The sequence below is a fragment of the Somniosus microcephalus genome, chromosome 3 (genome assembly GCF_052327205.1).
Source record: "Somniosus microcephalus isolate GS21.2 chromosome 3, FLI_Smic_1.0, whole genome shotgun sequence".
Taxonomy (NCBI): domain Eukaryota; kingdom Metazoa; phylum Chordata; class Chondrichthyes; order Squaliformes; family Somniosidae; genus Somniosus; species Somniosus microcephalus.
The window spans coordinates 47,664,547-47,684,136 of record NC_140989.1 but is presented as its reverse complement, the minus strand read 5'-3'; the positions used below and the strand labels follow the sequence as shown (position 1 = coordinate 47,684,136).

General features: G+C 43.5%; 2 protein-coding genes across 5 annotated transcripts in view; both read left to right on the top strand.

Annotated features, from left to right (window-relative positions):
* Positions 1 to 2,332, top strand: part of xpo5 (exportin 5) — a 78,655-nt gene extending 76,323 nt beyond the window's left edge. Inside the window, exon 32 of the mRNA XM_085980325.1 lies at positions 392 to 2,332. Coding sequence (XP_085836451.1) covers positions 392 to 547 — 156 coding nt within the window. The 3' untranslated portion in view covers positions 548 to 2,332. The remainder of the gene's footprint in view (positions 1 to 391) is intronic.
* A 2,213-nt stretch (positions 2,333 to 4,545) lies between these two features.
* The window catches only part of LOC147121022 (CAP-Gly domain-containing linker protein 4-like), a 457,143-nt gene continuing 442,098 nt past the window's right edge, over positions 4,546 to 19,590 (top strand). Inside the window, exons 1-2 of one of the 4 annotated variants that reach the window (XM_085980320.1) lie at positions 4,802 to 5,168; positions 7,880 to 7,940. The gene's annotated coding sequence lies outside the window, so the exon portion shown is untranslated. Of the gene's footprint in view, positions 4,650 to 4,801; positions 5,169 to 5,498; positions 5,836 to 7,879; positions 7,941 to 19,590 lie in introns of those variants that run through there. The other 3 variants (XM_085980323.1, XM_085980321.1, XM_085980322.1) reach the window with 3 other exon arrangements.

The window sequence follows — 19,590 nt, the reverse complement described above, 5'->3', positions numbered from 1 at the left end:
ACTTAAATAGTATGACTTGTGCTGGAACTAATTTTAAACCAGTAAGAGATCTTTATTTTTGAAGAAAGCAACCATGTTGAATGATTACTGTGGTTTTCAAAATCTTGTACAGTTTAATTTATTAGTTTCCATTAAAACGTGTTCTTTTTCTCTTGCTTTGGAGTGATCGGTGTTTTTTTATTAATCCCCTTGAGGGTATGTTAACTTATCCTCCAATCAAAAAATGCAGTTTGTGTTCCACGTCCCTGACTTTGCATGTTATTGCTTCCACCTCAGTGTAGTATCTGTTGCATACAATAGATTTTGCGCACGTAAAATTAATCTTCAACCATTTATTTAACTCGTTTATACGTTCTGTATTCAAATAACTTTTTTTTCTGTCCTCTTTCAGAAGCCACTTGGGCAGAAGTTCAAAAAAGAGGTGCATATCAAAAACTTGCCCTCCCTTTTTAAGAAACCGAAACCACAGTCCACCACACCAATAGAAGAAACGACTGAAGACAATGTCCTAACTCCACTCTTTGACCCAAGAGCTCAGGATATGTGAAGAGTGGCAGGCTCTGTTTTACTTCCACTCTTGCTTAATGGAAAAAAAATGGACCTTTTATGTTGATTTTAACTTGTAGTCTGTCTTTAGTTGTAAGGTGTTCATCAACATTAGCATAGTGGAAATTAGCATCAAATGGCAACTTTAAAATGACTGCTCACTTTAAAAAAAAAAAAAAAAATACTTTCATGAAGCCAAGATAGCGACTATAATCATTTGGTAGCCGAATATTTCTGCTAAATACCTAGTTGACTGCTGATGGTGAAAGTTAAAGCCCCACAAAAATATTTCTGCCGCAAATTCTATTAGCCAGCTTGCATAACTTTGTAATGCATTCTATGGTGGAAAGAACTGTAAACTGATTGTGGTAGATTGTTATGAAATGCCTTAACCTTTTCAAAAATTGAATTCATAAATTGGGTTTGCAGCAATCTGTTTTCCAAGTGTTGTATACTGACAGTTTGTGTCTGTGCTCTCTGTATTCAAAGAAATCAGAAAAATCCTTTGAAGTTTTGTTAAAATATTTTGTATGCCATTGTTTAATATTAAACGTGTCTGTCCAGTTTTGTGTTTGAAAGTTTATCTTCTAATGCATGTGAAGAGAACCAGACCTTCGTTACTGTAGAAGTTTTGATTTTTTTTTATCTACATCTGTCTTGAGTCCAGAAAGGTAAAATTTTAGAAGCAGAAAATAATGGGAACTAGTAACTTTATTTTAAAATTTGTTACTAAGCTTTTCTGCATTTAGCATTAGCACCTCACACCTTACACTTTCCGTGTGTTTTAAATGTAGATTTTGAAAACAAACTGGAAAATAACATTAAAGTGATGGCTGTTTTTGTTCCAAGAATTCTTGTGGAAGAGTCTTTTATAGTCGTTTGTGAAGGGGACGAAATCTCTACAATTAAGTGTTTTTCTTTCCATTTTTATTTTTCCCAGCTGCTTATACTGAGTCTATTCTCTTCCCATTTATTTTGATCAGTTCTGTTGCCTTTGTATCTTTTGTAGCTAAGTAATGGGTGAGTGACATAATAATTACGATATTTTAGAGTTGTGTGAAGCTCACAGTAATGTTTGTTTTGAGAATGTTGTCTGACCCCACCTGGTTTATAATTGATAGAAACTCATCTGAAATATTCAGTGTAATCAACTTGGTATTCTCTCCATTTGTGTAATGCATGTTAAAGTGAAGAACCTGTTCCTTTTGATGAAAGTACTGATTGTATTGCCAAGAGCTGACTTCACACTGTACCAGTATAGAACTCATTTTGTGATATATAAAACAGATTACTGTTAACCCCACTGAAGACTCTGTTAATGTTTTATATTAATATGCCAGCATTTAGCGCCTTTTTAGTACAGGCAAAGCTGGCTGCCCACATTTTAAACAGAACTACTAACTCTTTGGTGACCGTACATTAGATATTTTAAACTTGACCCTGTGTATGTCTACAGAATGGCATGTTAAGTTGTATCACTTCATTTGTACTTCACTGGCAGTTACGTTGCATGTTTCTTTAATAGTATCTACTTTTTATCTGGGGTCTGGCTTTAAAACTAATTGAGGATTAAGGGGCAGAATTCTGCTTCTTTGATCCATAAAGTTGAGCACTATGAAATGAAATGCTTCTTTATTTCTAATTTTTTAAAAATATTTTTGAAGTCCATCTTACCTTAAAGGTTTTGTTCTGATAAACATAATACAGGAATGATATGAATTGGAAGAAAATACTGTCATTTGCTTTGATTTTTATTTCATCAATAAAAACAGAATTCTAGACCATGTGCTGTTGCCGGCCTCGGTATCAATAAATAACTTGGCTGTGAATTTGTAGTGTTAATGGCTTGCAGAAGTCCCATTGATGCACACAACAGAAAGCAAGACTTGCATTTAGGTCGTGCCATATTGTGTTTCTCTCTTTCTCCCCACCCCAGCCCCAAACATTCAAAACACTTCACATGCAATGAATTTAGAATTACAGGATCTTACAGCTGTGGCTCAGTTAGTAGCACTCATCTCTGTCAAAAGGTTGTGGATTCAAGTCCCACTCAAGACTTGAGCACAAAAATCTAGCCTGACACTCCAGTGCACTACTGTGGGAATGCTGCACTGTCGGGAATGCTGCACTGTCTGAAGTGCCATTTTTCGGATGAAACGTTAAACCAAGGCCCCCTCTGCCCCCTCAGGTGGACGTAAAAGATCCTATGTCACTATTTCGAAGAAGAGCAGGGGAGTTATCCCTGATGTCCTGGCCAATATTTGTTCCTCAATCAACGCAAGAAAATATTACCTGGTCATTATCACATTGCTGTTTGTGGGCGCTTGCTGTGTGCAAATTGGCTGCTGTGTTTCCTACAACAGTGCTACACTTCAAAAAGTACTTGGCTGTAAAGTGCTTTGGGACATCTGGTGCTTGTGAAAAGCTATAAGTGCAAGTCTTTTTTTTTACAGTGCACTAACAGACCATTTGGCTTATCGTCTGGTTTTTTCCACATGAGCTACCTACTCCAATCCCATTCTGCTCACTCATACCTTTTTAATCTTTTTCAATTAACTCATTTTAAAAGATATATGGAAGCTGCTTCAATAACAGTTTGTGGCAAAGAATGCCACATGCTAATGTTACCTGGTCTAAAGATTTTATTTTTTAAGAGAAATGATTTTGAGCGGTTTGTGCCACAGCCCACTGAGATGAATGACCAGCTGATCTCGAGGAACCATTAGCTGAGTTGGGTGGGAGGTGGGGAAAGGGTGAAATAGGCCAAGACACAAGAGGGACTCCTTGGTCTTTAAATAATGTAGTTGGATTTTTGATATCCACCTGGCCAAATAGCATGCTGGTTTAATGGTTTACTTACCTCTGATGCAGCAGTCCTTTGGTACTGCATTGAAGTGTCAGCCTGTTTTATATGCTTAAGTCATGGACAGCTGTGAAACGACAATATTATTGACTGGTACATTGCATTGTCTACTTTCATTGGTCTAATGGTGGGTGTAAATTAAGTTTTATTTCAAATCTACAAAATTGACAAGCAAGAGAAGACCAGCTGGTCCATCAAGCTTGACCCACATCATGGCTAAACAGCCCGCTGCCACTTCTGCCTTTTTATATGCAAAGCGGAGTCCCATGACTTGCATAGGAATCAGATTGCCATTTCAGGACAGAACTGGTTAGAGTGTGTGTTGTCCACTCTCTGACCTGTTTCACTGGCGATGCTGCAAGATAAGTTTTAATTTATTTTTGACTTTCACAAAAGTATGGGCCACTGTTGCCCCAGGCTCCCCACCTTCCACAATGACTGAGCCTGGTAGCTGGGAAGTTGGCAAAAGGTGGCAACCCACGTGTGACACAGAAAAAACTTGCATTTATACAACACCTTTCATGACCTCAGGATGTCCCAAAGCAATGAAGTACTTCTGAAGTGCTAGTCACTTGTAATGTAGGAAACCTGGCAGGCAATTTGTGCATAGCAAGGTCCCATAAACAACAATTTGGTCCAGAATTTGCTGACCTGATGAACTGACAGCGTTTGCTGTCATTTCGCTTTTGAAACTGACTGCAACTTAAGGATTTAGCGCAGATCCAGCAATCCGTGAAATATCTCAAATCACGGAAACTGACGAAAACTTCGGCTCTTCCGCAGTAATTACACTCTTAAATTCTCCACTAAAAATTAGACCAAAAGGTTTAATTGGGGTTTTAACAGCGTGCTGAACAAAGGTATGGCCTTAAAAAAACAAATTTTAACTTTGTGCAGTGTCAAATTTATTTTAATTAAAATTAAAACTTTTCAGAAATGTTTTAATTTTAAGTTTGCTCATTATTTCAGGTTTCCCTTTCACCCATGTGAGCGCCTAATTTTTTGCTCTAAATTAAAATTTTAAGAACTTACTCACTTCCTGGTTGGCTGTCTGAGAATTGTGCATTTTGATTGGCTGCTTAGACAGCTTGTTGACGTCACAGCAGCTCGCATAGGGAATTCCCACTGTACTACACTGATGTGAATTACACGTCCGGAAAACCCTGAACTTCTTGACACAGAGATAGCAAGACCTGTACTTTGGGACCACAAATTCCAGGCCGCTGTCAGAAATGACCAGGTAATGTTTTAGTGATGGTGGTATTGGGTATTGTCCTGGATCTTTTACGTCTACCTGAGAAGAGCGTGGTTTAACGCCTCATCCGAAAGACGGGCACCTCCGACAGTCCAGCACTCCCTCCGCACTGCACTGGAGCGTCAGCCTAGATCGCCCTACTTATATCTGAGAGCGGGAGTGGGGACCCACTGGCAAGCTCTCTGACTCGGAGCGCTGCTGCGGACTGAGAGTCGCGGCTGACGAAGCCGACTTGTTCTATCTGAAAGTGCAGTCGCCAGTTTACTGGACGGGCGAGAATAAGAATAGCGGAAAGCGAGGGGAGAGGAGGAGCGCGCCCGTGCGCGCCATCGCCGCCGGAGCGCGCTTCCAACGGACGCGCGGAACGGCGCCTGCGCACAGGTGTCTGCACGCCGCCGGAGGAGCCGCGGGGCCCGCTGTCCCACTTCGCTGCCATGTTGCTCGGAGAGTCCGTCAGCGCCCCAAACACCCAACGCTGAGATCGGACGATTGGGTCTCTCCAGGGTGAGATAGCATTATTATTCGACCTGTTTTCTCAAACTGCTGGCTGACTGTATTTATTTTGACGCTTAATATGCCTTGATGGAAGATCCCATTGGTTTGGTCAGTGAGAATTGACGTTTACTTTTTGGGGGAAAAAAAACCCCAAAACGAGATTGTTTCAGTGACTTCAGCTATGGGCCATAAACGGCTGCTCTCTGTGATCGCAGATCCCGCCCTGGAGCTTCTTCGGCCATCAGCACTTCCCCTCCTAATTGGCTAGCTGAGCTGTCCATCACTGCAGGTTGGGTTAAATTGACAGTAAGCTGCTGATCTAAAGGCATTTTCATTTTTTTTTGGATGTGCTCCTCTTCAAAGAGAAATGGTACTAAAGCAGTTAATCGATTTTTTAAGTTAGATAGACCACAAGGAAATTAGGCAGGGATATAGCACAGACATTATAGGCCAGTTAGTTTTACCTCATTTGTTGGTGAAATGCCAGCGTCGTTAATCTAGAGGATGAAATTAAGCACTTGAAGAAACATGACTTAATCATGGCCAGTCAGCAGGGTTATCTAAACCGCAACGGCGATTAATAAGCTCAGAATTTGTTGAAGAAATAAAGGAGAGGATAGATAAAGGAAATGAAGTGAATATGGATTCGATGGATTTTTAAAATGCATTTGTTAAGGTACCATTTAAAATACTTATTACAAATGTAATTGCAAATGGCATTAACTGGAATGTGGTCACTTGGTAGAGAGAAAGTTTGACAGCAGGAAATAAAAAGTAAAGGAAAGCTCCTCAGACAGGAAAGATATGGTCACTCGCCCTGAACTAGAAAGTTTTCATTCACCTTGCTTTCAATTTCCACCCTTCCCTCACCTTCACGTGGTCCATCTCCGACTCTTCCCTTCCCTTCCGCGACTTCTCTGTCTCCACTATAAGCCCACTGACTCCTACAGCTACCTGGACTACATTTTCTCCCACCCCGCTTCCTGTAAGGACTCTATTTCATTCTCCCAGTTTCTCCGTCTCTGTCGCATCTGCTCTGACGATGCCACCTTCCATACTAGTGCTTCCGATTTCCTCAGCCGATGATTCCCCTCTACCGTGGTTGATATGGCCCTCGAACGTATCTGTTCCATTTCCCGCACTTCTGCTCTCACCCCTTCCCCTCCCTCCCAGAACCACGATAGGGTTCCCCTTGTCCTCACCTTTCACCCCACCAACTTTCACATTCAATGTATCATCCTCTGCCATTTCCGCCACCTCCAGCATGATCCCGCCACCAAACACATCTCCCCTCCCCTTTCAGCATTCCGAAGGGATCGCTCCCTCCGCGACACTCTGGTCTACTTCTTGATCACTCCCTCCCCTTCCCGTGCAAGCGCAGGAGATGACACACTTGCCCTTTTACCTCCTCCCTTCCCACTGTCCAGGGCCCCAAACACTCCTTCCAGCTGAAACAGCGATTTACTTGTACTTCTTGCAATTTAGTATACTATATTCGCTGCTCACGATGCGGTCTCCTCTACACTGGGGAGAGCAAAGGTAGATTGGGTGACCACTTTGCGGAACACCTCTGTTCAGTCCGTAAGGGTGACCCTGAGCTTCCGGCCGCCCGTCACTTTAATTCACCGCTCCATTCCCACTCTGATATCTCTGTCTTCAGCCCCTTACACTGTTCCAACGAAGCGCAACGTAAGCTTGAGGAACAGCACCTCATCTTTCAGTTAGGCACTTTCCAGCCTTTTGGACTCATAGAAACATAGAAGATAGGAGCAGGAGTAGGCCATTCGGCCCCTTGAGCCTGCTCCGCCATTCAATGAGATCATGGCTGATCATCCAAACTCAGTACCCTGTCCCTGCCTTCTCCATATCCCTTGATCCCTTTAGCCTTAAGAAATATATCTAACTCCTTCTTGAATATATTTAATGAATTGGCCTCAACTGCCTTCTGTGGTAGAGAATTCCACAGGTTCACCACTCTCTGGGTGAAGAAATTCCTCCTCATCTCAGTCCTAAATGGCTTACCTCTTACCCTTAGACTGTGACCCCTGGTTCTGGACTCCCCGGCCATCGGGAACATCCTTCCTGCATCTAGTCTGTCTAGTCGTGTTAGAATTTTATAAGTTTCAATGAGATCCCCTCTCATTCTTCTAAACTCCAGTGAGTATAAGCCCAATCGACCCAATCTCTCCTCATACGTCATTCCTGCCATCCCAGGTATTAGTCTGGTGAATCTTCGCTGCACTCCCTCCATGGCAAGAACATCCTTCCTCAGGTAAGGCGACCAAAACTGCACACAACACAAGGTGTGGTCTCACCAAGGCCCTGTACAACTGTAGCAAGGACTCAACATCGAGTTCAACAATTTCAGACCATAACCTCTGCCCCTATTTTTTCACATGGCAGCTGTTGATGATTCTGCCATTCCCATTTACACCTCTTGTAGACTAATTTTTTGTTTCTTTACTTGTCCTATTACCATCTCCTTTTGCCTTGCACCATCATCGCTTTTGTCTTTTAATCTCTCCTGCCTTCCATCCTTTCACAGACCTTCCCTTTTGTTCTTTCTTCCCCTCCCCTGCACTTGCTTAAAATCTGTTACATCTCTAACTTTATCCAGTTCTGACGAAAGGTCATCGACCTGAAATGTTAATTCTGTTTCTCTCTCCACAGATGCTGCCTGACCTGCTGAGTATTTCCAACATTTTCTGTTTTTATTTCAGATTTTAGAAGAATGAGAGGTGATCTCATTGAAACATACAAGATTCAGAAGGGGATTGACAGGTTAGATGCTGAGAGGTTGTTTCCCCTGGCTGGAGAGTCTAGAACTAGGGGGCATAGTCTCAGGATAAGGGGTAGGCCATTTAAGACCAAGATGAGGAGCAATTTCTGCACTCAGAGGGTTGTGACTCTTTGGAATTCTCTGCCCCAGAGGGCTGTGGATGCTGAGTCTTTGAGTATATTCAAGGGTGAGATAGATAGATTTTTGGACTCTAGGGGAATCAAGGGATATGGAGATCGGACGGGAAAGTGGAGTTGAGGTCGAGTGGAGTTGAGGTCGATGATCAGCTATGATCTTATTGAATGGCGGAGCAGGCTCGAGGGGCTGTGTGGCCTACTCCTGCTCCTATTTCTTATGTTCTTATTTCCAGCATCTGCAGTATTTTGTTTTTGTAGGAAAGATATGGTGTTTCATCGGGGTCTGTTGGAGCTGCACTTCCTTACACTCTATCTGGTCTTAGGAATTGAAGGAATAATATGTGAATTGGATGGCAGCATCAGATTTGGGGTATGGCAAATTATACGAGAATTGTGAAATGCTGCAGGAGGACATAGGCTAACACGATTGGCAGATTGGTGGCAGATGCATTTCAATGTACTGTAGAAAAAATGGAAGCAATATATTTTGGAAATAAGAATATTGTAAGAAAGCATGCCTTAAATGGTTTAATTGAAGTAGAGGAATAGAGAGGCCATGATATTCAGATGCACAGGTCATTCAAAAGTGGAGCAAAAATAGATAACACTATAAAAAGGTCACTGAAATTCTTGGTCTCTATTTAGAAGCATAGATTACAATAGCAAGGAAGTACAGTAATATTGAACTTAAACAAGTTAAGCCACCGTTGGAGTATTCTGTACAGTTTTGGGCACCCCCATTATACAAAAGATTTAAAAGCAATGGAAAAAGGTACGGTGTAGCTTTATTAGGATTCTAACAGGAATGGGGGTTACGGTTATGAAGAGAGATTTGGGAAATTAGGACTTGATTTGCTAGAGCTGAGAATTTAGGTGCTAACCAAATGGGAGAGCGTTTGGGAAACTGATCACAATATCATTAGGTTTAGAGTAGGTATGGAAAAGGACAAAGTGTGAAAATATTCGCCTGGAGGATGGCTAAATTCAAGGGATCCGGCCCAGGTGTATTGGAACCAAAGATTGGCAGATAAAGCAATGGAAGGCCATCAAAGAAGAGACAGTTCGGGTACAGACGAGACACATTCCCATGAGAGCACGGTGGCATAGTGGTTAGCACTGTTGCCTCACAGCGCCAGGGACCCGGGTTTGAATCCGGCCTCGGGCGACTGTCTGTGTGGAGTTTGCACATTCTCCCCGTGTTTGCGTGGGTTTACTCCGGGTGCTCCGGTTTCCTCCCACAGTCCAAAGATGTGCGGGTTAGGTTGATTGGCTATGATAAATTGACCCTTAGTGTTAGGGGGATTAAATACGTGGGGTTACGGGGATAGGGTGGGATATGTGTTGGTGTAGGGGTTACGGGGATCGGGTAGGATATGTGTCGGTGCAGGCTCGATGGGCCGAAATGGCCTCTATCTGCACTGTGTGGTTTCTGAGATTTCTGAGAGGGAAAGGAAGGGCATCCAAATCTGGAGCTCCCTGGATGACTAAAGACATGGGGATTAAAATGAAACAGAAAAACGAGGCTTATGATAAATGTCGGGTTCACGATTCAGTAGAGAACCAAGCTGAATACAAAAAAGTACAGAGGAGAACTGAAAAAGGAAATTAGAGGGCCAAAGAGAGTGTATGAGAATAGATTAGCAGGTAACATAAAAGGGAACCCAAAAGTCCTTTATAAACATATCAATAGTAAAAGGGTAGTCACGGGAAGGGTGGGACGATCAGGGACCAAAAAGGAGATATTCTTGTGGAGGCAGAGGGCATGGCTGAGGTACGAAATGAGTACTTTGCATCTGTCTTCACTAAAGAAGAGGATGCTGCCAAAGTCACAGTAAAGGAGGAGGTAGTAGAGAAATTGGTTAGGATAAAAATAGATAAAGAGGAGGTACTTAAAAGGTTGGCAGTTCTCAAAGTAGAAAAGTCACTTGGTCCGGATGGGATGTATCCTAGGTTGATGAGGGAAGTAAGGGTGGAAATTGCAGAGGCTCTGGCCACAATCTTCCACCCCTCCTTAGATATGGGGGTGGTGCCAGAGGATTGGAGGATTGCAAATGTTACACCCCTGTTCAAAAAAGGGGAGAGAGATAAACTCGGCAATTACAGGTCAGTAAGCCTAACGTCGGTGGTGGGGAAACTTTTAGAGACATTAATCCGCGACAAAGTTAATTAGTACTTGGAAAAATATTGGTTAATAAATGAAAGTGAGCATGGATTTGTTAATGGCAATGTAATAGCAAAATACTGCGGATGCTGGAAATTTGAAATAACAACAGAAAATGCTGGAAATACTCAGCAGGCCAGGCAGCATCTGTGGAGAGACAAACAGAATTAACGTTTCAGGTCTGGGACCCTTCATCAGAACTGGAAAAAGCTGGAGATGTAACAGATATTAAGCAGGTGCAGAGACAGGGGGGGGGTTTAGGAGGGGAGGAAGGAATAGAAAGAACACCCTGTGCTTTTGTAAGAGGCAGCAAAGATAAAATGTTGAACAGATATTAAGCAGGTGCCACCAGCCTCCACATTCAACGGATCATCCTCTGCCATTTCCGCCACCTCCAACGTGATCCCACCACCAAACACATCTTCCCCTCACCTCCCCTTTCAGCATTCCGAAGGGACCACTCCCTCCGCGACACCCTGGTCCACTCCTCAATCACCCCCAACAGCCCTTCCCCTTCGCCTGGCACCTTCCCGTGCAAGCGCAGGAGATGCAATACATGCCCTTTTACCTCCTCCCCACTGTCCAGGGCCCCAAACACTCCTTCCAGGTGAAACAGCGATTTACTTGTTGTACTTGCAGTTTAATATACTGTATTCGCTGCTCACGATGCGGTCTCCTCTACATTGGGGAGACCAAACGCAGATTGGGTGACTGCTTTGCAGAACACCTCCGTTCAGTCCATAAGGGTGACCCTGAGCTTCCGGTCGCCTGTCACTTTAATTCACCGCTTCACTCCCACTCTGATCTCTCTGTCCTCGGCCTATTACATTGTTCCAATGAAGCTCAACGTAAGCTCGAGGAACAGCACCTCATCTTTCGATTGGGCACTTTGCAGCCTGCCGGACTCAACATTGAGTTTAACAATTTCAGATAATTATCCCTGCCCCCATTTTTCATGCAGTATGAATTTTGCCATTCCCATTTGCAACATTTTATCTTTCCTGCCTCTTACAAAAGCACAGGGTGTTCTTTCTATTCCTTCCTCCCCTCCTAAACCCCCCCCCCCCCCCCCCGCTGTCTCTGCGCCTGCTTAATATCCGTTACATCTCCAGCTTTTTCCAGTTCTGACGAAGGGTCCCAGACCTGAAACGTTAACCCTGTTTCTCTCTCCACGGATGCTGCCTGGCCTGCTGAGTATTTCCAGCATTTTCTGTTGTTATTTGTTAATGGCAAATTGTGTTTGACTAACTTGATTGAGCTCTTTGATGAATTCATGGAGGGTGGATGAAGGTAGTGCCATTAATGTTGTGTATATGCATTTTCCCAAAAGGCGTTTGATAAAGTACCAGATAATAGTCTTGTTAGCAAATTTGAAGTCCATGGGATTAAGGGGGAAGTGGCTGCGTGGATACAAAATTGGTTAAGGGACAGAAAGCAGAGTAGTGGCGAACAGCTGTTTTTCAGACTGGAGGGAAGTGTGCAGTGATGACCCCAGGAGTTGGTGTTGGGACCACTGCTCTTTTTGATATGTATTAATGACCTGGACTTGAGTATACAGGGCATAATTTCAAAGTTGCAGATGACACGAAACTCGGAGATGTAGTAAACAATGAGGAGAATAGTAACAGACTTCAGGAGGTCATAAAGAGACTGGTGAAATGGGCAGACACATGGGGCAGATGAAATTTAACGCAGAGAAGTGTGAAGTGATTCATTTTGGTAAGAGGAATGAGGAGAGGCGATATAAACTAAATGGTACAATTTTAAAGGGGGTGCAAGAACAGAGCGACCTGGGGATGTACGTATACAAGTCTTTGAAGGTGGTAGGACAAGTTGAGAAGGCTGTTAAAAAGGCATACGGGATCCTTTCATAAATAGAGGCATAGAGTACAAATTCTGGGTACCAGAAGAAAAGATGCTAAGGCTATAGAGGTGGTGCAGAGGAGATTTACAGGAAACTCTCGATTTACCGGCACCTAAATAACCGTAAATCTCTGTTAACCAGCAAAATTCAGGAGTAGGTTCAGGTAAGTTTTACTTCATATTAGTGGCCGTTCCTGGATCTGTGGCTGTGTAACCGGGGTTCCTGCACCTGTTGCTAAGCAACAGGGATGCTTTGATCTTGTGGCCGGGGTTCATGCACCTGTTGCTAAGCAACAGGGAAGCCTGGATTTGTTGCTGTGTACGGAGCTCTCGTGCCTTTTACTATACCTCTCTGTAATCCGGACTTTTTGATAAACTGGCACCACGCCGGTCCCGTCGGTGCCGGGTAAAAAAGAGTTTCCTGTACTAGAATGGTACCAGGAGTGAAAGAATTCAGTTACATACAGAGACTGGAGAAACTGGGGTTGTTCTATATTTCTTTTAGTCGGATATATTTCTTGAGGCTAAAGGGATCAAGGGATATGGGGAGAAAGCAGGGACAGGGTACTGAATTTGGATGATCAGCCATGATCTCATTAAATGGCGGAGCGGGCTCGAGGGGCCGAATGGCCTACTCCTGCTATCTTCTATGTTTCTACGTTTCTCTTTAGAGCAGAGAAGTTTAAGAGGAGATTTGATAGAGGTGTTCAAAACTTGAAGAGTTTTGATAGAGTAAATAAGGAGAAACTGTTTTTTAGTGGCAGAAGGGTTAGTAACCAGAGGACACAGATTTAAGGTGATTGGCAAAAGAACCAGAGGCGACGTGAGGAGAGAAAAAAGCAGCAAGTTGTTATCTGGAATGCACTGCCTGAAAGCGTGGTGGAAGCAGGTTCAATAATAACTTTCAAAAGGGAAGTGAATAAATACATGAAGTAGAAAAATTTGCAGGGCTATGGGGAAAGAGCAGGGAAGTGGGATTAATTGGACAGCTCTTTCAAAGAGCCGGCACAGGCTCAATGGATCGAATGGCCTCCTCCTGTGCTAATCATTCTATGATCCGAAAGAAGGTTTCAAGATTATGAAGGGTTACTATAGCGTGAATAGTAACAGATTTCTTCTATCGGCCGGCAAGTTGGTAATGAGAGGGCCAGATATTCAGAAAAAGAAATCTATAAGTGCTGTTTGAGGGAATTAAAAGAGGAGTATTGACAGGTTTGGAGAGTAAGTAGGAGAGTGCGATTAGACTAGATAGCTCTTGGAGAAAACCATTGGCGCAGACTTAATAGGCTAAATGGCAGAAGTTTTTATGCTGTAACATTCTATGATTCAATTTATTAAAATTTGATGCCATATATATGCAGGAAGTCAAACCTGACAAAGTTGTTCATAGTCAAAAAGACATTAGTAAACTTGCAGAATGGGCATATAATTGGCAAATTAATTTCAACATAGGTAAGTGTGAGGTAGTTCATTTTGGTAAGAAAAATAAGGAGGTCACATATTACTTGGAAAATAAGAATCTAAATGGGGTAGAGGAGCAAAGGGATCTCGGAGTAAAAATACACCAATCACTAAAATCAGTGACGCAGGTTAATAAGGCCATAAAAAGGCAAATCGAGCACTAGGGTTTATTTCTAGAGGGATAGAATTGAAAAGTAGAGAAGTTATGCTAAACCTGTATCAAACCTTGGTTAGGCCACATTTGGAGTACTGCGTACAGTTCTGGTCGCCATATTATAAAAAGGATATAGAGGCACTGGAGAGGGTGCAAAAAAGATTTACAAAGATGATGCCAGAAATGTGAGGTTATACTTATCAGGAAAGGATGAACAGGCTGGGTCTTTTTTCTCTTGAAAAGAGAAAGCTGAGGGGTGACCTAATAGAAGTCTTTAAAATTATGAAAGGTTTTGATAGAGTGGACACAGAGAGAGTGTTTTCACTTGTGGGGAAGAGCAAAACTAGAGGCCATCAATATAAGATAGTTACCAAGAAATCCAATAGGGAATTCAGAAGAAGCTTCTTTACCCAGAGAGTGGTGAGAATGTGGAACTCGCTACCACAGGGAGTGGTTGAGGCGAATAGTATAGATGCATTTAAAGGAAAGCTGGAAATGCATATGAGGGAGAAGGGAATAGAGGGTTATGCTGATAGATTTAGATGAGAAAAGACAGGAGGAGGCTTGAGTGGAGCATAAATGCTGGCATGGACTGGTTGGGCCGAATGGCCTGTTTCTGTACCGTATATCCTATGTACTTCTATATGTAATACATGAACCTGCATGTAGCAGAACTGTAATAAGTAGAGAATGAATCAGGAACCAGCAACAATTTTCATATGTCAAATTCTCGCAGCTCTCCCTGGTATTGCTCACAGTAAACGTGATTAAATTTTGTGTTGTATTAAAAGGAATGTTGTATATACTATGTAATGCTCAATGTATTATTCTGCTGCAGAAGTGTAGCTGTATTTAATCTGCCTACCCCTTTAAGGCCACAAAGTCTGAATGCTGTAAATCGTGCGGTCAATTGGGGATTAGTTGCTATGATTCTATTGGTGAGGGAGGTTTGCAGATTGCCAGGTGCTTGTAAATTTCTAAGTAAGAACAAATCAGCATGAATAGACATGCTGGTTTTTCGTTAATACTTTTGAGACTTTGAAGTGTGACATCTGAAGCGATATATAACTTTTATATACTCGGGCACGGTTGTGTTGTTGTAAATACATGTGCAATCTTGCATAACTATAGTATATGCAGCTTTGATATATGAAAATTGGTACTGAATCCTCCTGCTTGGTACTGTTATATGCAGACTCATGAGTAACTTCCTGTTAGTTTGAGTCACCGTGTACATATTTGACCTCACTTTATTTTATTTTTTAAATTACCAGTTAACTAAACAATGTTTTAAAACTTGAATTTTTTAAGAGGTTTGTGCTCTATTTTATGACATGGCATAAGAAAGAAAACAAATGAGTTAGAAGTACAAATTCAGCTTAAAGGGTATAATGTAGTAACTATTGGAGACCTGGCTACAAGCTGGGCATGAGTGGGACCTAAATATTCCAGTCTGTAGGATCTTTAGAAAGGACAGGGAGATTGGGAAAGGAGCAGGAGTAGCAATATTGATAAAAGACACAATCACAGCAATGGAAAGAGAGGATTTCAGTAAAAGTGAATAGGTTGTGGCTGGGTAGAACTAAGGAGCTCTATAGGATTTGAGTCTCTGGTGTGGGTATTAGCTACAGACCTCCTGACAGTAGTGATGTAATGGGGAGATCAGGGAAGCATGAAGCAGAAGACATATGGTTATAATGGGAGATTCTAATCTTTACATTGTCTGGGAGAAGCAGAACAGCTAAAGTAGTAAAGGTAGTGAATTTCTAGACTGTATTTGGGACAGTTTTAGAACCGACAAGGGAACAGGCCATACTACATTTAGTGATGAGTAATGAACCAGAAATAGTTAACAATGTAACGGTGTTGTGAATAATGACCATAATATTATTGAAATTGACATTTTGGGTTGAGAGTGAGAAGGGAGTCACAAAGCAAGGTTTTAATTTTAAGCAAGGCAAACTTTGAAGGGATCAGAAATAAATTGACTACAATAAACTGGACTGAACTTTTAATGGGTAAACCTACAGACAAACAGTGGGAAGTATTAAAGAATCTTGGTATAATACAAAACTAGTACATACCGCAAAAAAGCAAAGGCTCCACTTGTGCAGTTAAGCAACCATGGTCAACAAATGAGGTAAGAGACCAGTTTCAAGTTAAAAGAAAAGGCTTACACAAATTCAAGGAAAAGCAGAAAACCAGCAGACTGGGAGAGCTAGGAAAAGCAAAAATGGGATACAAAGAAAGTATGTTTATGGAGGGTAGAAGATGGGAGGCCTGCCAGGAGATCATTGGAATAATCCGGTCTGGAGGTAACAAAAGCATGGATGAGGATTTCAGCAGTAGATAGGCTGAGGCGGGGTGGAGATGGCGAGTTACGGAGGTGGAAGTAGGCGTTCTTTCTGATGGAGAGGATATGGGATACGGAGAGGAAGCTCAGTTTAGGATTAAATAGGGCACCGACGTTGTGAACAATCTGGTTCATCCTGAGACAATGATTAGGGAGGGGGATGGAATTGGTGGTGAGGGAATGAAGTTTGTGGTGGCTTTGGTCTTCCCAATGTTTAATTGGAGGAAATTGCAGCTCATACAGGGCTGGATGTTGGTCAAGCAGGCTGACAACACCGAGGCAGTAGAGGGGTCCAGACAGGTGGTGCTGCTGTAGAGCTGGGTGTTGTCAGCATACCTATGGAACCAGACGTCCTGCCTTCTGATGATTGGCGAGGGGCAGCATGTAGATGAGAAATAGGAAGTGGCCAAAGATAAATCCTTGTGGGGGCAGGAAGAGAAGCCATTGTAGAAGATTCTCTGGCTACGATTGGATAGGTAAGAGTGGAACCAGGTGAAGGCAGTCCCACTCAGCTGGTCAACAGAGGAGAGGCATTGGAGGAGGATGGTATGGTTAACTGTGTCAAAGGCTGAAGAGAAGTCGTGAAGGATGAGGAGAGAGAGTGCATCACAGTCACAGAGGATGTAATCTGTGACTTTGATTAGGGCCGTTTCAGTGCTGCGGCAGGGGTGGAAACCTGATTGGAGAGGTTCAAACATGGAGTTATGGGAAAGATGGGGACGGATTTGGGGGAGGGGAGTGGTTGACAACACGTTCAATGACCTTGGAGAGGAAAGGGAGGTTGGAGATGGGGCAGTCGTTTGCAAGGACCGAGGAGTCAAGGGTGGGTTTTTTGAACAGGGGAGTGATGATGGCAGATTGGAAAGGGAACCATTTACAATATCATCTAACATGGGGGCTAGGAAGGGAAGTTGGGTGGTCTGCAATTTAGTGGAGAATAGGGTTGAGAGAGCAGGAGTTTAGGTCTCATGGACAACATAAGCTTGGATAGGGCATGAGGAGAAAAAGATATGGGTTTAGGCTGGGGGTAGGTCAGGGGAAAACCTTGGGAGAAGCTTGACTTGGTGTGGTGGAGAAGGAAAGGATGAGCAGAGGCAGCTGATTGGATGGGCTCAATCTTAGTGACACAGAAGTCAATGAGCTCCTCACACAGTTGGTGAGGGTAGAGGTGACGTGGGAGACGGATAGTAGTGGAGGAAAGAAGCCAAAGGTTATCTTGTCATTCCCAAATGATCCTGCAGATGAGAGCAGGGCCTGATAGTACTTGATGTGGCCCAGCCAGATCTGGTGATGAATGGCTAAACCACTTGTGCGCCATGGATGTTCAAGTCTATGCCCCTTGGACTTATGGGAGTGAAGATGGGGGCTATACCAGGGGGCGAGAGTAAGGGTTTTACTGGGAACAAGGGTTCCAAAGGTGGAGGTGAGGGAGTGATTGATTGAGTAGATCGATAGCTGCAGAAGTATCGTGGTGAACGGAGGGCTAAAGGCTGGACAGTTGGGAGTTTGAAATGCTATTGTAAGTGACTTGAGGGGGGGGGGGGGAGGGGGGAGGGTGGGGGGGGGGGTGGAGGGAGAGTTTTTTCCAGGGCGGCACAGAAGGCAGTAGGGTTGGAAGGGAGAAGGAGCATGAGTGGTGAGGGATAGAAATGGCCGTGTCTATGATTGAGACAATAGGGGTAGAGAAGACATGTTCGATGGCAAGGTTGAGGGGTTGGCTGTGAATATGGGTAGGAGAATTAATATGGAGGAAGAGGTTAAGAGAGGACAGGACGGCAGTGAACTCAGAGGAGAGAGGACAGCGAGAGCTGGGATTGAGATTGAATTTACTGAGGATGAGGAGTCACTCTGTGCAGAGGCTGAGGGAGGAAAGGAATGAGAATATCTTGATGAGAAACGTGGGGTGGGGCTTGGGTGGGTGGTAGAGAAATGGATTACGGTAGTGTAGTAGCTATGCTACTGGGCTAGTAATTCAGAGTCTTGGGCTAATCCAGAGAATGAGTTCAAATACCACTACAGCAGTTTGAGAATTTGAAATCAGTTTTTTTGTAAAATCTGGAAATAAAAAGCTGGTATCACTAAAAGTGACCATGAAGCTGTTGGATTATCATTAAAAACCCAACAGGTTCACTAATGTCCTTTTAGGGAAGGAAACCTGCACTCCTTAATTTAAAAGTTATTATGCTTGTGCTAAAATCCCTCCATGGCCTCGCTAATCTCTATTTCTGTAGCCTCCTTCAGCCCTGCAACCCTCCGAAAACTCTGTGTTCCTCCAACTCTAGTCTCTCGTGCATCCCTCACTTCCTTTGCCCAACCATTGGAGGCCGTGCCTTCAGCCGTCTAGGCCCTAAGCTCTGGAATTTCCTCCCCAGACCTCTTCTCCTCCATCTTTCTGTCCTCCTTTAAGACGCTGTGTAAAACACACCTCTTTCACCAAGCGTTTGGGCACCTGTCCTAATGTCTTCTCCTTTGGCTCAGTGTCATTTGTTGTCTGAGTACGCTCCTGTGAAGCATCTTGGAACATTTTACTACATTAATGATGCTATATAAATGTAAGTTGTAATAAAATGAGATGGTGGCTATTCTTTTACCCTATTTAATATATCTAATATATAATTCAAACATAACATTTTGCTCAACCAGTCATTAAAGATTCCCAACTGTCCAGCCTCTGGCCCTCCATTCACCATGACATTTCTGCAGCTACCGATCTGCTCAACCACACCCTCACCACCACCTTTGATGCCCTAGTCCCTACTAAAACAATTACCCTCTCTCACCCTGGCCGTTCCCCCTGGTACGGCTCTCATCTTCGCTCCCTTAAGTCCAAGGGACGCAGATTTGAGCGGATATGGCGGACAACTGGTTTAGCCATTCACCGCCAGATCTGGCTGGACCACATAAAGCATTATCGGTCCCTGCTCTCGTCTGCCAAAATTGTTCACTATTCCAGAATCATTCTGGAATGCAAAGATAAACCCCGGCTCCTATTCTCTACTGCTAACTGTCTTCTTAAACCCCTCTCCCTTGTCTCCTCCACCCTCACCTCCGATAACAAGTGTGAGGAGCTCTTGGACTTCTTTGTCTTTAAGATTGAGACCATCCGTTCAGCTGCCTCTGCCACTTCCCTTCCTTCCCCTAGCCCACTGGGCCAAACTTCCTCTAAGGTTCCCCCCTGCTCTAGCCCTGAGCTCTCATCTTCAGTTTCTCTCTGATCTCCCCTCATGATCTCTCTGCGCTCATCTTGTCTATGAGACCCACCTCCTGCTCCCTCAACCCTATTCCCACCAAACTGCTGACCACCCAAATTCCTTTTCTGGCTCCCATGTTAGCTGATATTGTTAACGGTTCTCTCTCCTCAGGTACTGTCCCCCTCTCCCTCAAATCTGCCGTCATCACCCGTCTTCTCAAAAACTAACCCTTGACCCCTCCATCCTTGCAAACTACCGCCCCATCTCCAACCTGCCTTTCCTCTCCAAAGTCCTTTAAAGTGTTATCGCCTCCCAAACCCGTGCCCATCTTT